A 19,346-nucleotide genomic window follows, 5' to 3' on the forward strand; every position below is an offset into this window, starting at 1 on the left:
TATACCAAATGAATAAGTTTGTCCACATACTAGACTATACTATATATAAGCATTAAACACAATCGACTCAAGAAGAAATAGACTCTACATCTAACTTTTCAATGCACGTAGATTTGTTCCCACACTTTATATGCTTTATTATAGTCGGAACATCCAGACCTTTTTCTCTTTATAACATGTCACTCAACGGGCCACATTTGAACGATTCCCATAACATACTTTTTAGCCCAGGAATAAATGTATCTGTTACAACGAAATGAAACGGCCCGCTATCTTTCTCTTTTTTCTCTTTTTCTCTCTATGGAACCCCCATTTAGTTGTTTTTTTCACCCTGTGCATCATAATGCACTCTGACATAGACTTTTGACTTGATTTGGAACTGCTTCTTACCCCCCCCTCCCCAACTACGACACACACACACGCATACATGCTTTTGGCCCGTGAATTCTAGTATCACTTTCACGTATCCGCTTCTCCATTCCCGACCTCCCGCCCAGAACAAAAAAGTTAGTCATACGTACAATCTCTGACTTTACATGGGCTTCTCAATTCACTGTTGAATATATCCTCCGTTGCTTTTTAGACCCTAACCCCCCCCCCCCCCCACACACACACCTACTTTCATACTTTCGGCCCTTTTTCATTACAATGACAACGCTTTCAGCTTTTGCCTTCTATGTCTAGTATCTTTGGTTAGTTTCCCTTTAATGTACGACATTAGACCCTGCAGTGGTGACCGCAACTATTTCTTTTGACCATCAAATTCAGGCCTAGGAAAATAAAAATACATTTTCTGAAGACACCAAAATGAAATGTCCTAATCTCGTTTCCCACACTACATTTATTTTGGCCTTGTGTCCTTTAAATAAAAGGAAATATCACTTTGGTTTCATTGATTGTCATCGTGTATTTGACCCCATTTGAATGTAAAGGACAGTGCTTCAAAGTATCACCTCCCCTACCCGCTCTTTCACTCTTTCTCTGTCTAAAAAAGAAACAAGAAATAGACTCTACATTTACCTTTTTGATGCTACTACATTTAAAAAAAAATTAGACCACGTCTAAAAAGAAGCTGAAATGACTGATGATGAGATATATAAATCAGTCAGTCAGTGAATGGTATTTTACAAATATAGTACATAAGCATTCTTGTATAGGCTAACATATGTAATATTACCTGGAGTACCCGATTCACCACGTTCTCCTGTAAAACAATATATATATATAAGTAAAGTATTGTTTTGGTAAAAAAATATTATTTAACCTTTTATTCGAGGCTAATGTAACACTAAGTATTTCTGTCTCTTGCATGCTCTCTCTCTCTCTCTCTGTCAAGCACACATACGTTCTCACTCTCTCTCTCTCTCACAGACACATACTCTATCACACACACTCTCTTAGTCACTCTGTCTCACTCTCTTTCTCTCATTCTCTCTCCAACTCATGCTCTCTAAATTTTTTTCTTTTGTAAAGATAACTCACAGATAACTCTCAGATAACTCACATATAACTCACAGATAACTCACAGATAACTCACAGATAACTCTCAGATAACTCACAGATAACTCTCAGATAACTCACAGATAACTCTCAGATAACTCACAGATAACTCAAAGATAACTCAAAGATAACTCACAGATAACTCACAGATAACTCTCAGATAACTCTCAGATAACTCAAAGATAACTCACAGATAACTCTCAGATAAGTCACAGATAACTCACAGATAACTCACAGATAACTCTCAGAAAACTCTCTGATAACTCACAGATAACTCACAGATCACTCTCTGATAACTCACAGATAACTCACAGATAACTCTCAGATAACTCACAGATAACTCTCAGATAACTCACAGATAACTCACAGATAACTCACAGATAACTCTCTGATAACTCACAGATAACTCACAGATAACTCTCTGATAACTCACAGATAACTCACAGATAACTCTCTGATAACTCACAGATAACTCACAGATAACTCTCTGATAACTCACAGATAACTCTCAGATAACTCACAGATAACTCACAGATAACTCTCTGATAACTCACAGATAACTCACAGATAACTCACAGATAACTCTCAGATAACTCACAGATAACTCTCTGATAACTCAAGGATAACTCTCAGATAACTCACAGATAACTCACATATAACTCACAGATAACTCTCTGATAACTCACAGATAACTCACAGATAACTCACAGATAACTCACAGATAACTCTCAGATAACTCACAGATAACTCACAGATAACTCACAGATAACTCACCTTTTTCACCTGGCTCTCCCTTTAACCCGTTATTTCCTGGTGTCCCTATTAAAAAAAAAGGCACAATAAGTGACACCAAACATAAGTGCCCTCTCATCATATGTCTAATAAACCTGATGCAAAACTCAGCAGAAGCAGCTCAATAATGCAGCTCAATAATATATCTGGACTAGAATATGATTACATTTGTAGTAAACTGTTTGCCCTTATATCTATCTATCTATCTATCTATCTATCTATCTATCTATCTATCTATCTATCTATCTATCTATCTATCTATCTATCTATCTATCTATCTATCTATCTATCTATCTATCTCTGTCTCTCTCTTTCTCACACACATACATATATAAACATATATATATATATATATATATATATATATATATATATATATATATATATATATATATATATATATATATATATATATATATATAGGCCTATATCTATCTATCAATCTTATATCTTCAAATAAAGGCATTACCAGATTGTCCAGGATCGCCGGGTTGTCCTGTTAAAAAAATGTGTATACAAATAAACGTAAAACTTAGTCCTCAATGAGATATTTTACGTTGTATTGTGTTATGCCCAACAGTTTTACTCAACGCTTGCACGAAACAAACATTTTTTTGTATAGAAAAGTAAGTTCCACTTTCAGACATCTACAGAGCAGATAATGTTAGGGCTGTTAGGGTCATCTGTTTCTTTGGCCAACAGTTAACGAACAGCACAACGATCAAACGCCTTTATTTTCCCCAATAGAGCTGTTTGGACTTTAAGGGCGCCCTAAAAATTCCGAATTTCAAAATCTCATTCTTCACCAAGATTCGAAATCAGGACTTAAGGTTCTGAAGTCAAGTGCTTAACCAGTAGCCACTGTGTCCCCATTTTTACATATACATTTTACAAATATTTTAATATATAATCTCCAGAAAAAAAAAGATGCAATGCTGCATGGTCGTGTGGCACGTGCTCTATTGTTACTATCGTTTTAGGTTTTAAATTTGGCCACTTACATTCCCTGCCTTTTGTACTTAAGTATTATGCTCTAATAGAAGAATTTATGGTTTTTTTTTAAGTCTAACACCATATATTCAATAGAAATTATTCAAGTGTTTATTTTAATAAATAAATCAATATACTACTACTACTAATAATAATAATGATAATATAATTTTTGATAATATAATTATAATAACAAACTTTATTATGCCATTAACGTTGGTATTAATTTATCATAAAACTAAATAAGTTTATAGTCTTACAGATAATACATACTACACACAATAACAACAAACAAACAACAACAAAAAAAAAGTGTGGTTAAGATTTAAAAAAAAAGTAAGTACACTAACCTGGAGAACCCATTGGACCAATACCTCCAGCCGGACCTAATAAACAGACACCAGATCAAATTTGTTGTTATTTTTATGAACTGTTATTTTCATTGAGTATTTGAGTAATGATTCACAGGTATATTGAAAGTATATTTTAAATATTTCTGTGACTTCAATAACAAATAAACATGAAAAACAAAGAAACAAAATGCTCGAATAACTTCAAATGTGACGTGCACCATTAAAGGGATGTAAGACGGACTATCATTTCATGTATTGAAGGTAATAAAAATAATACTATTTTGTCAGAGAAGGGTTCAAACAGATGGTCTAAGCCTATAAAATAAATCGCTGGTGACATTTCCCAAATCCAGCCTTAATTATCTTCTCTTTTTTTCTGAACTACACAAAATTAATTATACCATGGTATCTTAACTCTAAATCTAAATAGCAACTGTATATTAACAGAATTAATATTTAATAGACATTGTAATATTTGTAACAATTACTCCACAAGGTAGTAGGATCGAGATCATCCATTATAGAAGGCCTCAACACTGATCTGCAAAGTCACAACCTGTGGGCAATTAATACAAATGACTCAAATCACGTCATATAGACCTGCACAGGTTGTGACGTTGCGTGAGTGTTCAAACCTTAAATAAGGGTTGGACTCTGTAAGATAGAGCATTACATTAAAAAAAAATTATTGTTTAGTTTTATTATCCTAGACTCAAAAACAATTCGATTTGTTGTCATGTAAATATTGGTTCCACCAACAGGGCTTCAGGTTTAGTAACTTTATTTGTTGTCATGTAAATATTGATTCCACCAACAGGGCTTCAGGTTTAGTTACTTTATCTGTTGTCATGTAAATATTGGTTCCACCAACAGGGCTTCAGGTTTAGTAACTTTATTTGTTGTCATGTAAATATTGATTACACCAACAGGGCTTCAGGTTTAGTAACTTTATTTGTTGTCATGTAAATATTGATTCCACCAACAAGGCTTCAGGTTTAGTTACTTTAATTGTTGTCATGTAAATATTGATTCCACCAACAGGGCTTCAGGTTTAGTTACTTTATCTGTTGTCATGTAAATATTGATTCCACCAACAGGGCTTCAGGTTTAGTTACTTTATCTGTTGTCATGTAAATATTGATTCCACCAACAGGGCTTCAGGTTTAGTTACTTTCTGTTGTCATGTAAATATTGATTCCACCAACAGGGCTTCAGGTTTAGTTACTTTATCTGTTGTCATGTAAATATTGATTCCACCAACAGGGCTTCAGGTTTAGTAACTTTATTTGTTGTCATGTAAATATTGATTCCACCAACAGGGCTTCAGGTTTAGTAACTTTATTTGTTGTCATGTAAATATTGATTCCACCAACAGGGCTTCAGGTTTAGTAACTTTATTTGTTGTCATGTAAATATTGATTCCACCAACAGGGCTTCAGGTTTAGTTAAGCACTGCCCTCGGCTGCTTATAGCAAGCAGAATCATTCCGAGGCACGGTGCATGGTATGATTCCCTCTCGTGGTCTATGGTCGGTAGCCCTCAGAGAGGACTAGGGCTATAAAGCTCTAAATCTAAGCCTCCTCAAGGGATAAAATCGTTTTCAACGATCTATCGAGATAATGGCGCCTTTGTCGCCGATTTCCTTCTGGACTCTACCTAAGGTTACCATTTTTAGTGCATAATTCACAAATGTCAAAATCTACTCTAAAAAATAAGTGGTATAAAACGTAACAAATATAGTCTCACAACTCTAAGCCTGTTACGCCCACCTGCAGATAAACATTTGTACGCTAGCGGCTACGTTCAATAGTTAAAACATACAAACAGGCCGGACTGAAATGCTTCGAATTACTTAGAGCGCACAGGCTTCTGAAGTGCAACTAATCTTCCTGTCATCAACTTCGAAACAAGCCAGAGTGTCACGAAGTAGAAAAAAAAATCGTTCTGACTTGAGAAAAGATTGGCGTAGACGCATCAAAATGTCGTCTCTAAAAAAAAAACGTTTAGAGTAGGTTCTGTTGCAGACGTCTATCGCGAAATTGATAGAAGACGTCTATCGCGAAATTGATAGCAGACGTCTATCGCGAAATTGATAGCAGACGTCTATCGTGAAATTGATAGCAGACGTCTATCGCGAAATTGATATTCTGTTTAAATATTAAACGATGATGAATTAACATTTTTTTGAAACATTGGGGCAAATTAAGTTTATATTTCTTCGGGATTGAATTATGGATTAATAGCAACAATGAAAGAAATATTATTTCGGTCCTAAAGCCCACTTTTGCTACCGCCTCGTGGTCTCTGAGTTGTCATTGACGAAAAGTATAGTTTAAACCATCTTCTTTTTTGAAGTAACGTCTAAGAAGATAAGATAATGAAATTGAACTTGAATTATTTAAATAATGTATAAGCGTTTATATTATTTTATTCTATTCCATAGAAATGACTACTCAACATAGTGCGTCGTCAATATATAGAAAGACTAAGGATAAGAAAAGTGAAACATTCTGCACGTGAATGAGCAAGACACACATACAGCATTACCTGCAGGTCCTGGTAAACCGTTCTGTCCTGTAAATAACATTAATATTTTTGAATCGTTTGACTGATAAATGTCTTATGCTAGAAGCTCACTTATGATGGAGAAGAATATAGGTAAATTGTATTTTTTTAAAGGCAAATTTGTTGCTTTAATTGATAACATTTTAAAACTAATTGCCATTACCTAATGCTAAATATGAATTAGAATACACACTTGAAAAGACAAAAGGATAGAATATAAATTAACTATTTAACGTAAAGAAAAGGTCAACTTGGACGCTGATTGCACAGCTAGAGAGGAGGATCCTAGCAATGGAATTGAGATGCTACTGAAGGATCCTAGGTATCACATTTAAAGACCCCATCCCAAAGAAGAGATTAGAGACAGGGTTACTTCAGCGATTGGATCCTTCGATGACCTGCCAACTATTGTAAAAATAAACGCAAACTAGAACTATACGCCATCTTAAAAGATCTTAGTGAAATTTTATCCAAGGCTAAAGACAAGAATGGAGATAGACGGTCGACGAATCTTGTGTGGTGCCCCAACAGTCCAACAGACTAAGGGATAGTTGAAGGTGATTGTATTGAAAAACGGATGAAAAATATCTACAAACAACAATATTGGATAAGTGCTATGTGAGTCTAGATGTTTGTAGACAGAATTTAAAATATATGGTGAAGCATCATCTACACTTTTTTCGTATTGGTATGCAAATATTAACGGATTTATCATTGTCCATAGATAATTAATTGTACATGGATAATTAATTGAAAAATTTAAACATGTTTTTCAAGGCACTGAGATACAATTAAAGTAGGTTAACTGATAGAATTGTGTAGTAGTACTTTTCCGTTGGTTTGGCACCTTCCATACAAATGTAGTCTCGTGGTTAATTAACAATTTAAAGAAAATGTCTTAATGTCCCACAGGATCATAATTAATTCTGCAGCTACTTTCTCTACTTCTCATAATGCTGACTCAAGAGCTCGTCGGATTAGCTCCCTTTAAAGGTGTGATTCCCAGTTTACTCAGCACTATTCTCGCATTTTCCATTGAAATAATTCACTTATATCTTCGTTCTCTTTTGACTGTTATTAAAAGGTCAGAGGTGAGCGGCTAGCTTTAATCTCCGAAGAAGAACAAAATAATTGCAACTAAAGCCAAAGGCTATATGCGAATGGTACTTGTCTAAAGAAGAAAATATGAAAAGTAGGCATATGCTCAGTGCAGAAACTATTTTAAATGATAATTTCATAATCAGTTGCATTTCAAATTTCAGATCATTTAACCAATAAAAGAGGGTGGGGTAATGTTATTGTGATTTCAGAAAAGTGAAGCAATGGAAACAAAAAGCACGGTCTCTAATTTCCTTTTTAGTCTGGGCGTGTCACAGCTCGCTCTTCCTTAGAGCCGGCACTGATATGAGTTATCCTATATCTACAGTTCATTATTTTATGTCTCAAATATTTTAACAAATGACCATTCTTGTTTACAGCTTCATCGTACTCACCAGGATCACCATTACTACCATCGTGTCCATTTACTCCAGGTTCACCTAGATATTAAATGTAATGAACAATGTATATAGGACTTTCCAGCTATGTTATTATAGGTATTGATAAACAAAACAATATAAAGGTTATATTATATATTCTTTCTTTCTCTCTCTCACTTTCCCTCTCTCTCTCTCTCACTTTCTCTCTCTCTCACTTTCCCTCTCTCTCTCTCTCTCATTTTCTCTCTCTCACTTTCCCTCTCTCTCTCTCACTTTCCCTATCTCTCTCTCACTTTCTCTCTCTCTCACTTTCCCTCTCTCTCTCTCTCTCTCATTTTCTCTCTCTCACTTTCCCTCTCTCTCTCTCACTTTCCCTATCTCTCTCTCACTTTCTCTCTCTCTCACTTTCCCTCTCTCTCTCTCACTTTCCCTCTCTCTCACTTTCTCTCTCTCTCACTTTCCCTCTCTCTCTCACACTTTCCCTCTCACTCTCACTTTCCCTCTCTCTCTCACTTTCTCTCTCACTTTCCCTCTCTCTCTCTCACTTTCTCTCTCTCTCACTTTCTCTCTCTCTCACTTTCTCTCTCACTTTCCCTCTCTCTCTTTCACTTTCTCTCTCTCTCACTTTCCCTCTCTCTCTCTCTCACTTTCTCTCTCTCTCACTTTCCCTCTCTCTCTCTCACTTTCTCTCTCTCTCACTTTCTCTCTCTCTCACTTTCCCTCTCTCTCTCACTTTCCCTCTCTCTCTCTCACTTTCCCTCTCTCTCTCACTTTCCCTCTCTCTCTCACTTTCCCTCTCTCGCTCTCACTTTCCCTCTCTCTCACTTTCTCTCTCTCTCACTTTCCATCTCTCTCTCTCACTTTCCCTCTCACTCTCACTTTCCCTCTCTCTCTCACTTTCCCTCTCTCTCTCTCACTTTCCCTCTCTCTCTCACTTTCTCTCTCTCTCACTTTCCCTCTCTCTCACTTTCCCTCTCTTTACATATTTTGGTCTTTTGGCACCTCCACACAATTCAGGCCCTGTCGTGCCCGCCCCTCTCTCTCTACTATATCTGTAAAGTTCCCCTTTCAGACCTTGCGATGATTTTAAGATCATCTGTTTCTGTAGCCTTCATTTAACATGGGTGTCATGTGTCCAGCACAACGACCAAACGCCTTTAATTTTCCCCAACTAATGTTAGGTACCCATTAGAGTGTGAGGAGTGTATTGTTTATGCATGTATGTCTGTGTGAATGGCGATGTCCTACTGTGAACTATTTCTTGAAGATGTTTGAGATTAACATGAGACATTTTTAAAATTCTTCTATGACTCAGTGTTAGGTCATGCCATTGCTATAACAGTTTTGCTAATTTTATTTTGAAAAAAAAAAAGACAATACTAATATAGACATATCATTGTTTACCTTTTTGTCCCTCTGCCCCTTTATCTCCTGAAGATAAAAATAAAGTTCTATTTTAAATGTCAAATAATAAAAACACATTTGGTATAGATGAAACAATATATATATATATATATATATATATATATATATATATATATATATATATATATATATAATTTATAAATTTAAGCAAGATGCAATACATTTGAACAAGGCGATTAAAATATTATATTTTTTGGTGTTTTGGTGTTTTCTCTTATTTGACAAAAAGCCGACTAACTTGAAATTGGGACTAAATCTTTGATCATCTTGTATAAAAAAAAAATAAAAACTTTCTGACCTGGTGTGCCAGGAGATCCAGTTAATCCTGATAGTCCTGGGCTACCTAGAAATATATAGAGAGATATTTTATTTGTCTTTCACAGCAACCAACAATTCAATGCTGAGTCTAAATAATGTTCGGTATTCTATACATCAGCTTTTGTACACATTTAGAACAATCTTTCCTATCATTGAGCAACTTTAAATGTAAATACCCGTTTGTCCTTCATCTCCTTTGGCACCTGCAACAAAATAAAACAGGCTGATGTGAAAATGAAAGTTTATATTTTTCAAAACCCTAATTAAAAAAAAACAACAACAAAGCTTATCTAAGGGAAAGTACTCCACACTTACAAATATATTTATCAATAATGTAGAAGTTATCTCTTTCATTTGATATCGAACAAAATCATTAACTGACTAATTGTTTAATTCTTAAATGAGTTACGTTTTGTAAGGTACAATAAATAAGTGTTCAAAGTCTGTGCTTGATCCGAGTAAGGGTGTGGAAGAAATAACTTGATCAATTCTATAAGGAAACGAAACCCTACATATTTAACTATATATGTTAATACTTAAGGATTAATTTCCTTTATTGGTGTCAAACAAAATTATTAATTACCAGTAATTAATTGATTAATTGGGTAATTTTTAAAGTTACTTCATGTTTTGTCTTTGTCCATGAATAATTGAGCAACATTGATCAACTTGATCCGAGAATGAGTGTGGAAAAAATAATGTGTACACATTTTTTTTTACCAAACAGACAGACAAACAGACAGACAGATGGATTGATATAAACTTTGTAAAAATATCTTAAAATTATTGAATTTGAAATAATTCGTCTCTCTCTCTTTCTCAAATAATCTGAGAGAAAAAGTTCCTGTTTGCTTGTTTAATTTCTCTTTCAAAGACATACGATTTTTAATGGAAGCGTTCGTTATATGAGCCTGGACTTTCAGGAAAAATAGAGACGTCGGCTTTAATTTCGTACAAGGTTATTTCGTCGTAGCACAACTATTGTACATGAAGTGTCTGAACAAACACACCTTTTTCTCCCTTCAGTGCTGCATCTCCGGCCTTTCCCTTGGGACCTAGACAGTATAAAAATTATTACATTCAGCGTTTAGCATATGCAAGTAGGTATCCATAAGGCACGACTTAAGAAACTTGCGCTTTAGCATGAATGTTTATTTTTACTTAAACATACATTGTTTATAAAGCAGTCATGCCAAATTCAGACAATAAACAAGAAAAATATAAAATAAATACTTTAAAAATAATAACAGTAGGAAAAAAAACAGAGCTTGTCTAGGGGAAAGAGCTCAGCAATTAGAAATAAATTTATCAATAATCTACATATTATTTCCCTTATTCGATAACAAACTAAATAATTAATTACAACTAATTCGTTAATTTTATAATTGATTCGTTTTTTGTTAGGTACAATAAAAAATTTTGGAAAATTTTAAATTGATCTGAGAATGGGTATGGGGAAAATGGGAAAAATAACGTGTACAATGTGGACAAAACCTCACATATTTAGCCATATCGCTTAATACAGAAGGGTAAATTTCTCTTTTTGGTATCCAACAAAAGAAGTAATTACATGTAATTAATTGACTCACTGGTAAATGCTGTGTTCGGTATTATAAATAATTGTGTAAAGTTTCAACCTGACTGAGAACCGGTGTGGGAGAAATAACTTGTTCGAAATTTTTACCAGACAGACAGACGGATAGACAAAGTGAGTTGATATAAGATTTGTTAAAATATGCGCGCTAGAAACGAATTCTGAAACTTTATCGAAATTGTAAAGTAATATTACCCGTGGGGCCGATTGGACCTGTGTCACCTTTTTGTCCTGAAATTAATTTGTTGAAATATATAATTAGTATAATCTAAATAAAAAATATCAATGCATGCCAAATTTAATGGTTATTACCATAAAAATAATAATTATAATAATTATAATTAATATTACTACTATTATTATTATCATTTTTATTATTATTAATATAATTATGATTGACTTCAATGTTTACCTCTAGGTCCTTGTGGTCCAGTAGGGCCTGTTCCAAAAACAAAACAAAAACATAATAGATTTTTAAATATAAAGAAAAATGAATTCGCCCTCCCCCTTCCATTCAACTACAAAAATGTACCCAACATTATTTGGCGGGGTGCCACTATTGATGCTCAGTTTGCTACTACGTAACATAATCTTGGCAAAGTAACATTGGCGTAACCAATCTACTGCTCCTTAGCAATTATGAATGTTAGAGAATGCTTATGAAATTTGGGGACCACAAAAGCAAAAATGTGTCTAGCAATAGTGATATACTTCACCGACGCAGAATTAAAAACACCAAAATTGACAGTACACAAAAAGGGGAGACGACCTTTATAGGGGAAGTAATCATTAAAAGATTGTGGGCGCGACATGACCTAAATAAAGCCGATGTGCCAAAAAATTCCAAAATATCAAAAATCAATGTTGCACATCATGCTAACAGTGGTCCATAACCGGGCATACAAACGGTCGCTCAAAATTTTTAACAATAGCTCATTAATGCCTCTGATCTGAGATTCGGTTTTATAGGACTTGACGACCTATATTTTTTTTTACTTGCCAGCTGTGACATGCATGGTAGACATTTGTATGGTTATATATTTCCATCTTCCATAGGACAGAGGAAGAAATTGACAGAAAAAAAAAGTAATTGCTATCCAAACGTCTATATAAAATAAACCCCAAGATCTAAGGGCAATAGATACCCATAAATTACAATAACCGAGTAAGAATTTAAAAATAGAAAACAGGATTCCTGAACTAAATTTCTAACGTTGTTTCTGTTCTTAAATTAGAAGCAAGCTAACATATAATTTGTCTATATTTTTGCAATCTTCAATTTTGACGAAATTTTGTATTTGTTTTGTTTCAGTGCACCTTTAGTTCTTCTTTCCCCCTCTATGCCCAGAGCCCCCTTACCGCCTCCTATTGTGCCCAGCGCCCCCTCCAACCCATTTTCATGAATAGCCCCCCCCCCCAGGGGCCCCGTTGAAGACCACTGCTCCAGACTAACAATAATAAATCTGTGCGATTAGAAATATTTTAACGAATAGGTTTGTTTAGCGCAATTTCATGCTTTTAGTTTTCTCAATATGCTGCGATCCTATCACTTGTCCTTTTGTGGCCATTTATCAGTCCAGATATCAAATGTTAATGCTAAAAATTTCTTGGGGGCCCTACGCTATAGCTTGTGTTGCCTATAGGTAAAACTGGCCCTGTCTAAGCACTGTCATTCCCTTCTAGACCCGAAGAAGGATTAGGCCAGGACACAATCATTTCTTCAGCAATGTCTAAAAGTTGTAAGTTTAGTCATAGTTTAGTGAACACGTTTATTTTCTTATAATATGAAGAGTTGTGTTGTTTCATTTGTGTAAGAATATTTCGTATCAATTGTTCGTACATAGTTAAATAGTTACAACGTGACTTAATTAACTCATACTCACCTGGAGGTCCAGAAACATCACAAAACTCTTTGGCTTTTTTGCAGTATGATGTAAGTAGATCAGCCTAAAAAACAAAAAACACACACTAAACAATAAGAAAAAAATATTTTTTATTTTTTTATAAAATAAAACAAGTTAAGAATAGGTGACGTGGATTACAAAATAATGCATTAAAAACTATAAATTTAAAGCAATCTGATAGTTAAAAATAATAATGGCAGACAGTGACGTCACTAGGTGGGTGCGGGGGGTGTAGCCGCACCGGGTGACACCCACCAGTGGATGACACCCAAGTCGGAAAAATGCACTTTTCTAAGATGCAACTTTTAAAAATAAAAATTACTCACAGTTAAGCTTGAACATGTCCCAAACCTTCTTAATTTAATTCTATTCTAATCTTCCTATTAGGAGAAAAATAGCCTAATACGTTGTAGACGTCAGGAGAAAGAGTTTCTGAAGCTCAGAAATGGAGAAAAACGCTTGAGCTTTTTCAAAAATCATATCTGATCAATTGAGTGGCAAATGTAATTTTTTTAAAATTGTAAAATGTTGACTTAAGCCCCTCGAGCGCCATTCGAAGCATAGCGCTGCAATCTCTCTCCGCAGAAATCAGTCTTAGGCGACTTTCAAAGCCACTTTCCTTCTAAAAAGGTGTGACGCCATGATTAAACGTGGACGGTCTTCTTTTTGCATTCCCTTTTTCGGATTTCATGTTAAGTCTGACTTTGGTAAACGTGTTTCGTCTTGACTAATGATATGTCTCACAAATGTCAATCGACGTTCAGTCTTTGAGGGCGTCTTTATCCGTCATACATTTAATTGTATTTTGAAGTAATGCTTGTCAATGTTGAAGAATTCCACCATCTGTTGTGACACAGCAGCTTGATTTGCTTTAAACATTTCGCTAAATCTGGACAAATTGTTGCTAGATGCCTTATTATCTTCCTATTTTCAAGAGTGATTCCGTGGACGCTATCAAACTTTTTTTTACTCTACAAAACTGATCAACATCTTTTGTTTTTTCAAAGGACGTAAACCTGTATAGTGCTTGATTTGTCTTTTCGGAGGCAGCTGGGAAATACTAATATAAGTTAATTCTTTTCCTCTTCGAGCTCTTAAATAATCTCTAATAAAATGTTTCTCAAATCAGTAATTGTACATTTTAAATGTATTTAATCACTTTTGATAAGACGTAAAAAAAAAACAACAACAATATTTTAAAATAGAATCGAAAACCATTTTCAGGTGTAACCACTCAAGTAATTAGCTTACAGTTTTATTGTTAAATATAAAGAAACAAAAAAAAAAGTTGTTTTTTTAAGGGGGAGATTTTTTTTTTCCTTGGGAGGGGGGTGGCACCCTGATCTTACCGCACCGGGTGACACCGACCCTAGTGACGCCACTGATTTCAGATACTTTGAATATAAATCATTGAAAACATTTTTGAATAAATGATATTGTGAAGTGGTAAAGTATGTCCTTTGATGAGTTGAAACAGTCACCCGACCCAATGATGAACGTATCTTCTTAATTGTCCTAATTACATGTACAGTTTTGATAATCCACATGAAACTGGAAGCATGCCTGTACAAGTCGCCTTAAGAAATTATATTTCTGCATGTAGGCTCTGGGACACTCTAGGGCATAGGTCATCTCAATGTGTAGAACAAACATTACAGCGAAACCTCTCTATATTTCATTGAATCCATCGATGTAAGATTTGAAAAAAAATGATATTACTAATAGAAAAAACAATAATACTTGAAATTGGGACTTATCGTGAAACTTACTAAATATAGTCTCCATTTATATATAGGTAATGCTCACATTGAAGCCATAAGTAGCTCCATACCCAGCTACTCGCATCTGTCGTCTCTATGTTGAAAAACATTTGTAAACATTAGCGCCAGTATGAATGTTTTAGGTGATCCGTAAAAACTTTCTAAGATAGACTTGTCGGTTTTGGCTTCTCTAGAAAGTTCATGTTTTATGTCTTCGTGCGTGTCTCTTCCATTGCAACTGGGATCACTAAAGTTCATTATATTTGCAACACAATAGTGTTTTGTGTGAAGGCGCGTGGATGAGTGGTAAAGCGCTTGGGGTCCCGGGTTTAAATCCTGGTGAAGACTGGGATTTTTAACTTCGATATTTTAAGGGTACCCAGTGTCACATCATGGTTTGATAGTCAGTCAGTTTTTTATTGGTTGAGGACCACGAGATTCACTTGTTTAGGGAGAATATGATCTCGCACGGGGAAATCAAGGGGCTACAGTTGCATTGTGGGAAAAATCTCTTTTTGAGAACTGACCACTTTGTTAACCCTTAAAGTGCTGAGATGTTTTACCATGAGTTCATACAAAATGGAAATACTATTCTGATGTGTAGAGGCTAAACTACCACACGCGTCTACGCCATGTAATTTAAAGAAGACAGACATATCTTATGTTGTTTTTTTTTGTATTGAAGCATTGAAGTATTGCTAGCTGAGTGTTTAATGAAATTCTATTTGAATTGTGTTTTATAATAATGTGAATTAGTTCGTGTGATCTCGTGTGATTTCATTGATGGCTGGGATTGCCAGTGAACTGTTATTTTATCTTATTGCAAATAAATATCGTCTGCTGATCAAGGTCTTGCTTGATTACTATTAATATCAGATGTGCTGTGCTAATGAAATAGACCTATACGAGTCGAGATAAAAAGTAGTACAACAACTTAAGTGAAACAAGACATTTTTAATTACATTTATATACACAAGTAACTGTCACCTACTAGCAGTGACACCCAGCACTAATGGGTATGGGACATTAATTGGGGAAAAGTAAAGGCGGTTGTCGTTGCGCTGGTCACATGACACCATTGTTAACCATGGGCCATAAAAACAGATGACCTTTGCGTCATCCGCCCTATAGATGGCAAGGTCTGGAGGGAAATAATTTTACTCTGTACGAATATATTACTTCTTCAGTTGCATTGAAAGCTGAACGAGCACATGTATATTCAGGCCTATAATGTTTCAATCACCATTCTTAGGTCATATTTTTAGAGTTTCTCCGTCGACTATCGTGGTTTAAGATCTTCAGGAAAACAATAACGTTGTGACTTTCCATCATCAATGTTTTAGAGTGTTTAACTTTCCAAGTTAATAGATGTGATTTGGGAATGACTTTGAGATCAAGAGACAGGTCATAAAAAAAATGTATATTACATATAACTACACCCGCGTTCTATGCAATGAGTCGATTAAGGTAACATCGGAACTACAAACTAGTGTGTCATGATGTTATTTGAAGAGAGATAAGCTTTATATTTTCTCCACAATCATCTGCGTAATTATAATTCAAAACCACTTTAAGACACAACGAAGTAACACAGTGCAGGTATACATTTCCTGAGTTAAATACTGTTGTAACTCCGCTCCCGCGCAACACTGATGGTGTGCATTTGAGTACCATTCAACACAAACAGTACGAGACATGTTGATTCTACATGAAGAAGGACTGTTGTAGATCCGACTGATACAAGATACAATGATATTGATGATATATAAAATAACCAATTTTTTTGTACCATAAAATAGCAACATCTAGATCTAGCTCTCTGAGCAAATGACTCTAACTCTAATTAAGCTTCTCTCGTCTTTAGTATTTTTAGACCTTTTCCACTGAATTCATCACGCCCTGATACATTTTCTTATAAACATCGCTCGCTAAGATTTTTTTCGTTGTCGTTCTCGTTACCTTGACCCATTTCAAATAATATTTTTTGACCTTCACCTTGAAGTTATTAATGCGGTGTGAATTGTGGCCAAAATTGAGCTGTCCCACATTTGTGACTATAAGAAGTAATTAAGGCGCGGCTTGGCTTCCGAACCAAGGGGTCCCGGATCCGAATCCCGATGAATGTTGGGATATTTTAATTTCTATGTGCCGCCTCTAGTCCACCAAGCTCTAACAGGTAACCTGACAATAGTTGGGGAAAAGTATTTCGGTTCGTTGTTGTGCTGGCCACATGACACTCTCGTAACGGCCCACCGGGAACTCGTTTTCATCCCACATGACCCTTAGCTTAACTATAACATTTGCGTTAGAAGCAAGCTGCTATCTTGAATACTCACCGTTAAATATGTGTACGTATTATCAGCTTGTGAATAATAGGCTCTTTTCTTTCTTGACGAACTGTTAACCTTATCTGATTTATTTTGTGCATCGTGTAAAGTGGATTTAGAAGATGGGACTTGGTCGCCAATTCTGGCCTCGACAAACTCCAGAGTCTCCAAGCGTCCTACTGTGGTGCTGAGCTGAGAGATCTTCGTATAGCAGAAGAAAAGGGACAATGTGAAGGCTATGGTCAGACAAGCAACCAGCACGTACAAACCTGTGACGTAACGTTTAAGGGAAGAAACTCTGGCCTGTGTGTTGACCTTGGACTCAGAGATGTACAATTTCTGTGCGTCTTCCATTTTGGGCACCATTTAAAGGTAGACCTAAATAGTAACACAAACATAAAATCAAAACCTTGTCTGGATACTTTTAATGTTGAAGGTGTACTAGTCACAACTTTGGACATAGTAGCATGACTTTAATATTGTAAATGTGATACGTTTATTGAAGTTCTTATCAGTTATATTTTAGAGTCTGTTATATCACGGTTAGGAATTCGTTAAATGTTTCAGGGAAAGTTTTGATTGAGACAATGATGCGACTAGTAAAAACAAGTCTAGGATTTTAGGAAGGAAAGTGAAATGTAAACAAACTACTTTTGACGGCTTTAGAGAGAGGTAGATTTTATGAACGTAGAGATTTAGCTTGACGACATTCGAAGGTTCCATTCGTTGTTATTAAACTTCTTGTTCGACATTCGCTATCAGCGTCGACTAACTTATGTTGTTGGTCTGTCGCTTGTGTTATGTGATTCGTTATTTCAGTGTTACCTACGTTTGACTTATCTGCATAAGACACAGAGCGGAAGAGCTTAACAAGTCTCAAACTATAGCATTCTCACAGTAATTGAGTCTCAAAACATTTCTAACAGTAAATATATCTTGTAAGCATTGAGACTGACAATGGATGAGTTTTAAACTATTACATTCTCAAGAGTGTTCCAAACTAAAAGCATGTCTTACAGTACATATATTTTAAATTAAATCTATCTTATACTAGTCTAATAATAGTTTAGTGTAACTTTGTTTTTAAGTTTTACACTGGTTGAGTCTCATACTAAAAAGTCTCTCAGAAAAACAAAATTCTAATACTGACTGAGTCTCACACTGATTAACTCACAGACTGAGTGACTCTCGTAATAAATTTCTTTTACATTGGTTGCATCTAACACTGGTAAAATATCACACTGACTGTGTCTCACACTGACTGTGTCTCACAATGACTTTGTCTCACTATGAATGTGCCTAACAATGACTGTGTCTCACAATTACTGTGTCACACTCTGACTGTGTCTCGCATTGTGTTTCAAACGTAATGCATTTTTCGCTAGTTGGTTACCACACCAGTAGAGTTTAATTCTGGTTATGTCCTTCAAAAGAAGACTATCTCACTGGTTAACCCTTAAAGTGCTGAGCTGTTTTACAATGAGTGCATACGACATGGAATTACAATTCTGATGTTTAGAGGCTAAACTTCCACACGCGTTTTAAGGGTTAAGCCTCAAATTTCATAAACCTCACACTGGTTGATTATGACATCAGTTTATTCTAGCGCTTGAATCCTCTTACAGTAGTGTCATCTCTAATGCCTTTTTCTACAAAAAGCTTTTTCTATATAATGTATTATTGACCTTCGCACCTCATTAATACGTAATAAACATTCATTGAAAACTTTACAATACATATTAAACAATAAGTTAAGCATTTCCAAAACCTGTATCTATGTAATACATACTTATTAAAAAGTCCCAGCGCCTAGCAGACTTCAGACAACTCTTACTAAAAACGAAGGCCAACTTCAATGATGCATAAAGTTGTAGTGAATGTGAAAAACAAACAACAAGTAACCTCTTTTATATGTTTGGAGTCTTATGAAATGTTTTGTTGTTGGAGTTACATTCGTCAGGCGAAAAACAGAAAGTACATAGCGGGTCAGAAAGAGGATATTTTTTTTTTTACTAAAAGCGGGATTGACAGGATATTAGATAATTGTAGATAATTGTGACATTATGAGTTATGTCTTGCAGAAATCTATTTTTTTTTTTGTTCCTCTAAAATTATAGCAACCCATTAAAATTGACATAAAAGCAAAATGCATTAAAGTGATTAAAAAGGATTATAAAAAAAAACCCAGTTCTCTTTAATCATCCAACCAATGTATATTACTCGCCATGGGCGTAGCTAGGATTATTTTTGGGTGGAGGATAATTTTGTTTCCCCCCAGTCATATATATATATATTGTTACGTTTTCCACTATCCAGGCTCTCTACAAACTGCACCATACG

General features: G+C 35.1%; 1 protein-coding gene across 2 annotated transcripts in view; it reads right to left on the reverse strand.

Moving 5' to 3' along the window:
* Positions 1-18,953, reverse strand: part of LOC106079072 (collagen alpha-1(XXV) chain-like) — a 38,945-nt gene extending 19,992 nt beyond the window's left edge. Inside the window, exons 1-15 of one of the 2 annotated variants that reach the window (XM_056034875.1) lie at positions 18,796-18,953; positions 17,016-17,384; positions 12,899-12,962; positions 11,428-11,454; positions 11,211-11,246; positions 10,432-10,476; positions 9,598-9,624; positions 9,402-9,446; positions 9,083-9,109; positions 7,694-7,738; positions 6,183-6,209; positions 3,633-3,668; positions 2,762-2,788; positions 2,275-2,319; positions 1,178-1,204 (exon numbers count right to left, since the gene is read on the reverse strand). In XM_056034875.1, the coding sequence (XP_055890850.1) occupies positions 1,178-1,204; positions 2,275-2,319; positions 2,762-2,788; positions 3,633-3,668; positions 6,183-6,209; positions 7,694-7,738; positions 9,083-9,109; positions 9,402-9,446; positions 9,598-9,624; positions 10,432-10,476; positions 11,211-11,246; positions 11,428-11,454; positions 12,899-12,962; positions 17,016-17,372 (835 nt within the window). In that variant the 5' untranslated portion in view covers positions 17,373-17,384; positions 18,796-18,953. The remainder of the gene's footprint in view (positions 1-1,177; positions 1,205-2,274; positions 2,320-2,761; positions 2,789-3,632; positions 3,669-6,182; positions 6,210-7,693; positions 7,739-9,082; positions 9,110-9,401; positions 9,447-9,597; positions 9,625-10,431; positions 10,477-11,210; positions 11,247-11,427; positions 11,455-12,898; positions 12,963-17,015; positions 17,385-18,795) is intronic. The other variant, XM_056034884.1, reaches the window with a different exon arrangement.
* Between the last annotated feature and the right edge of the window lie 393 nt (positions 18,954-19,346).

The sequence above is a fragment of the Biomphalaria glabrata genome, chromosome 1, assembly GCF_947242115.1.
Source record: "Biomphalaria glabrata chromosome 1, xgBioGlab47.1, whole genome shotgun sequence".
NCBI classification, from domain to species: Eukaryota; Metazoa; Mollusca; class Gastropoda; family Planorbidae; genus Biomphalaria; species Biomphalaria glabrata.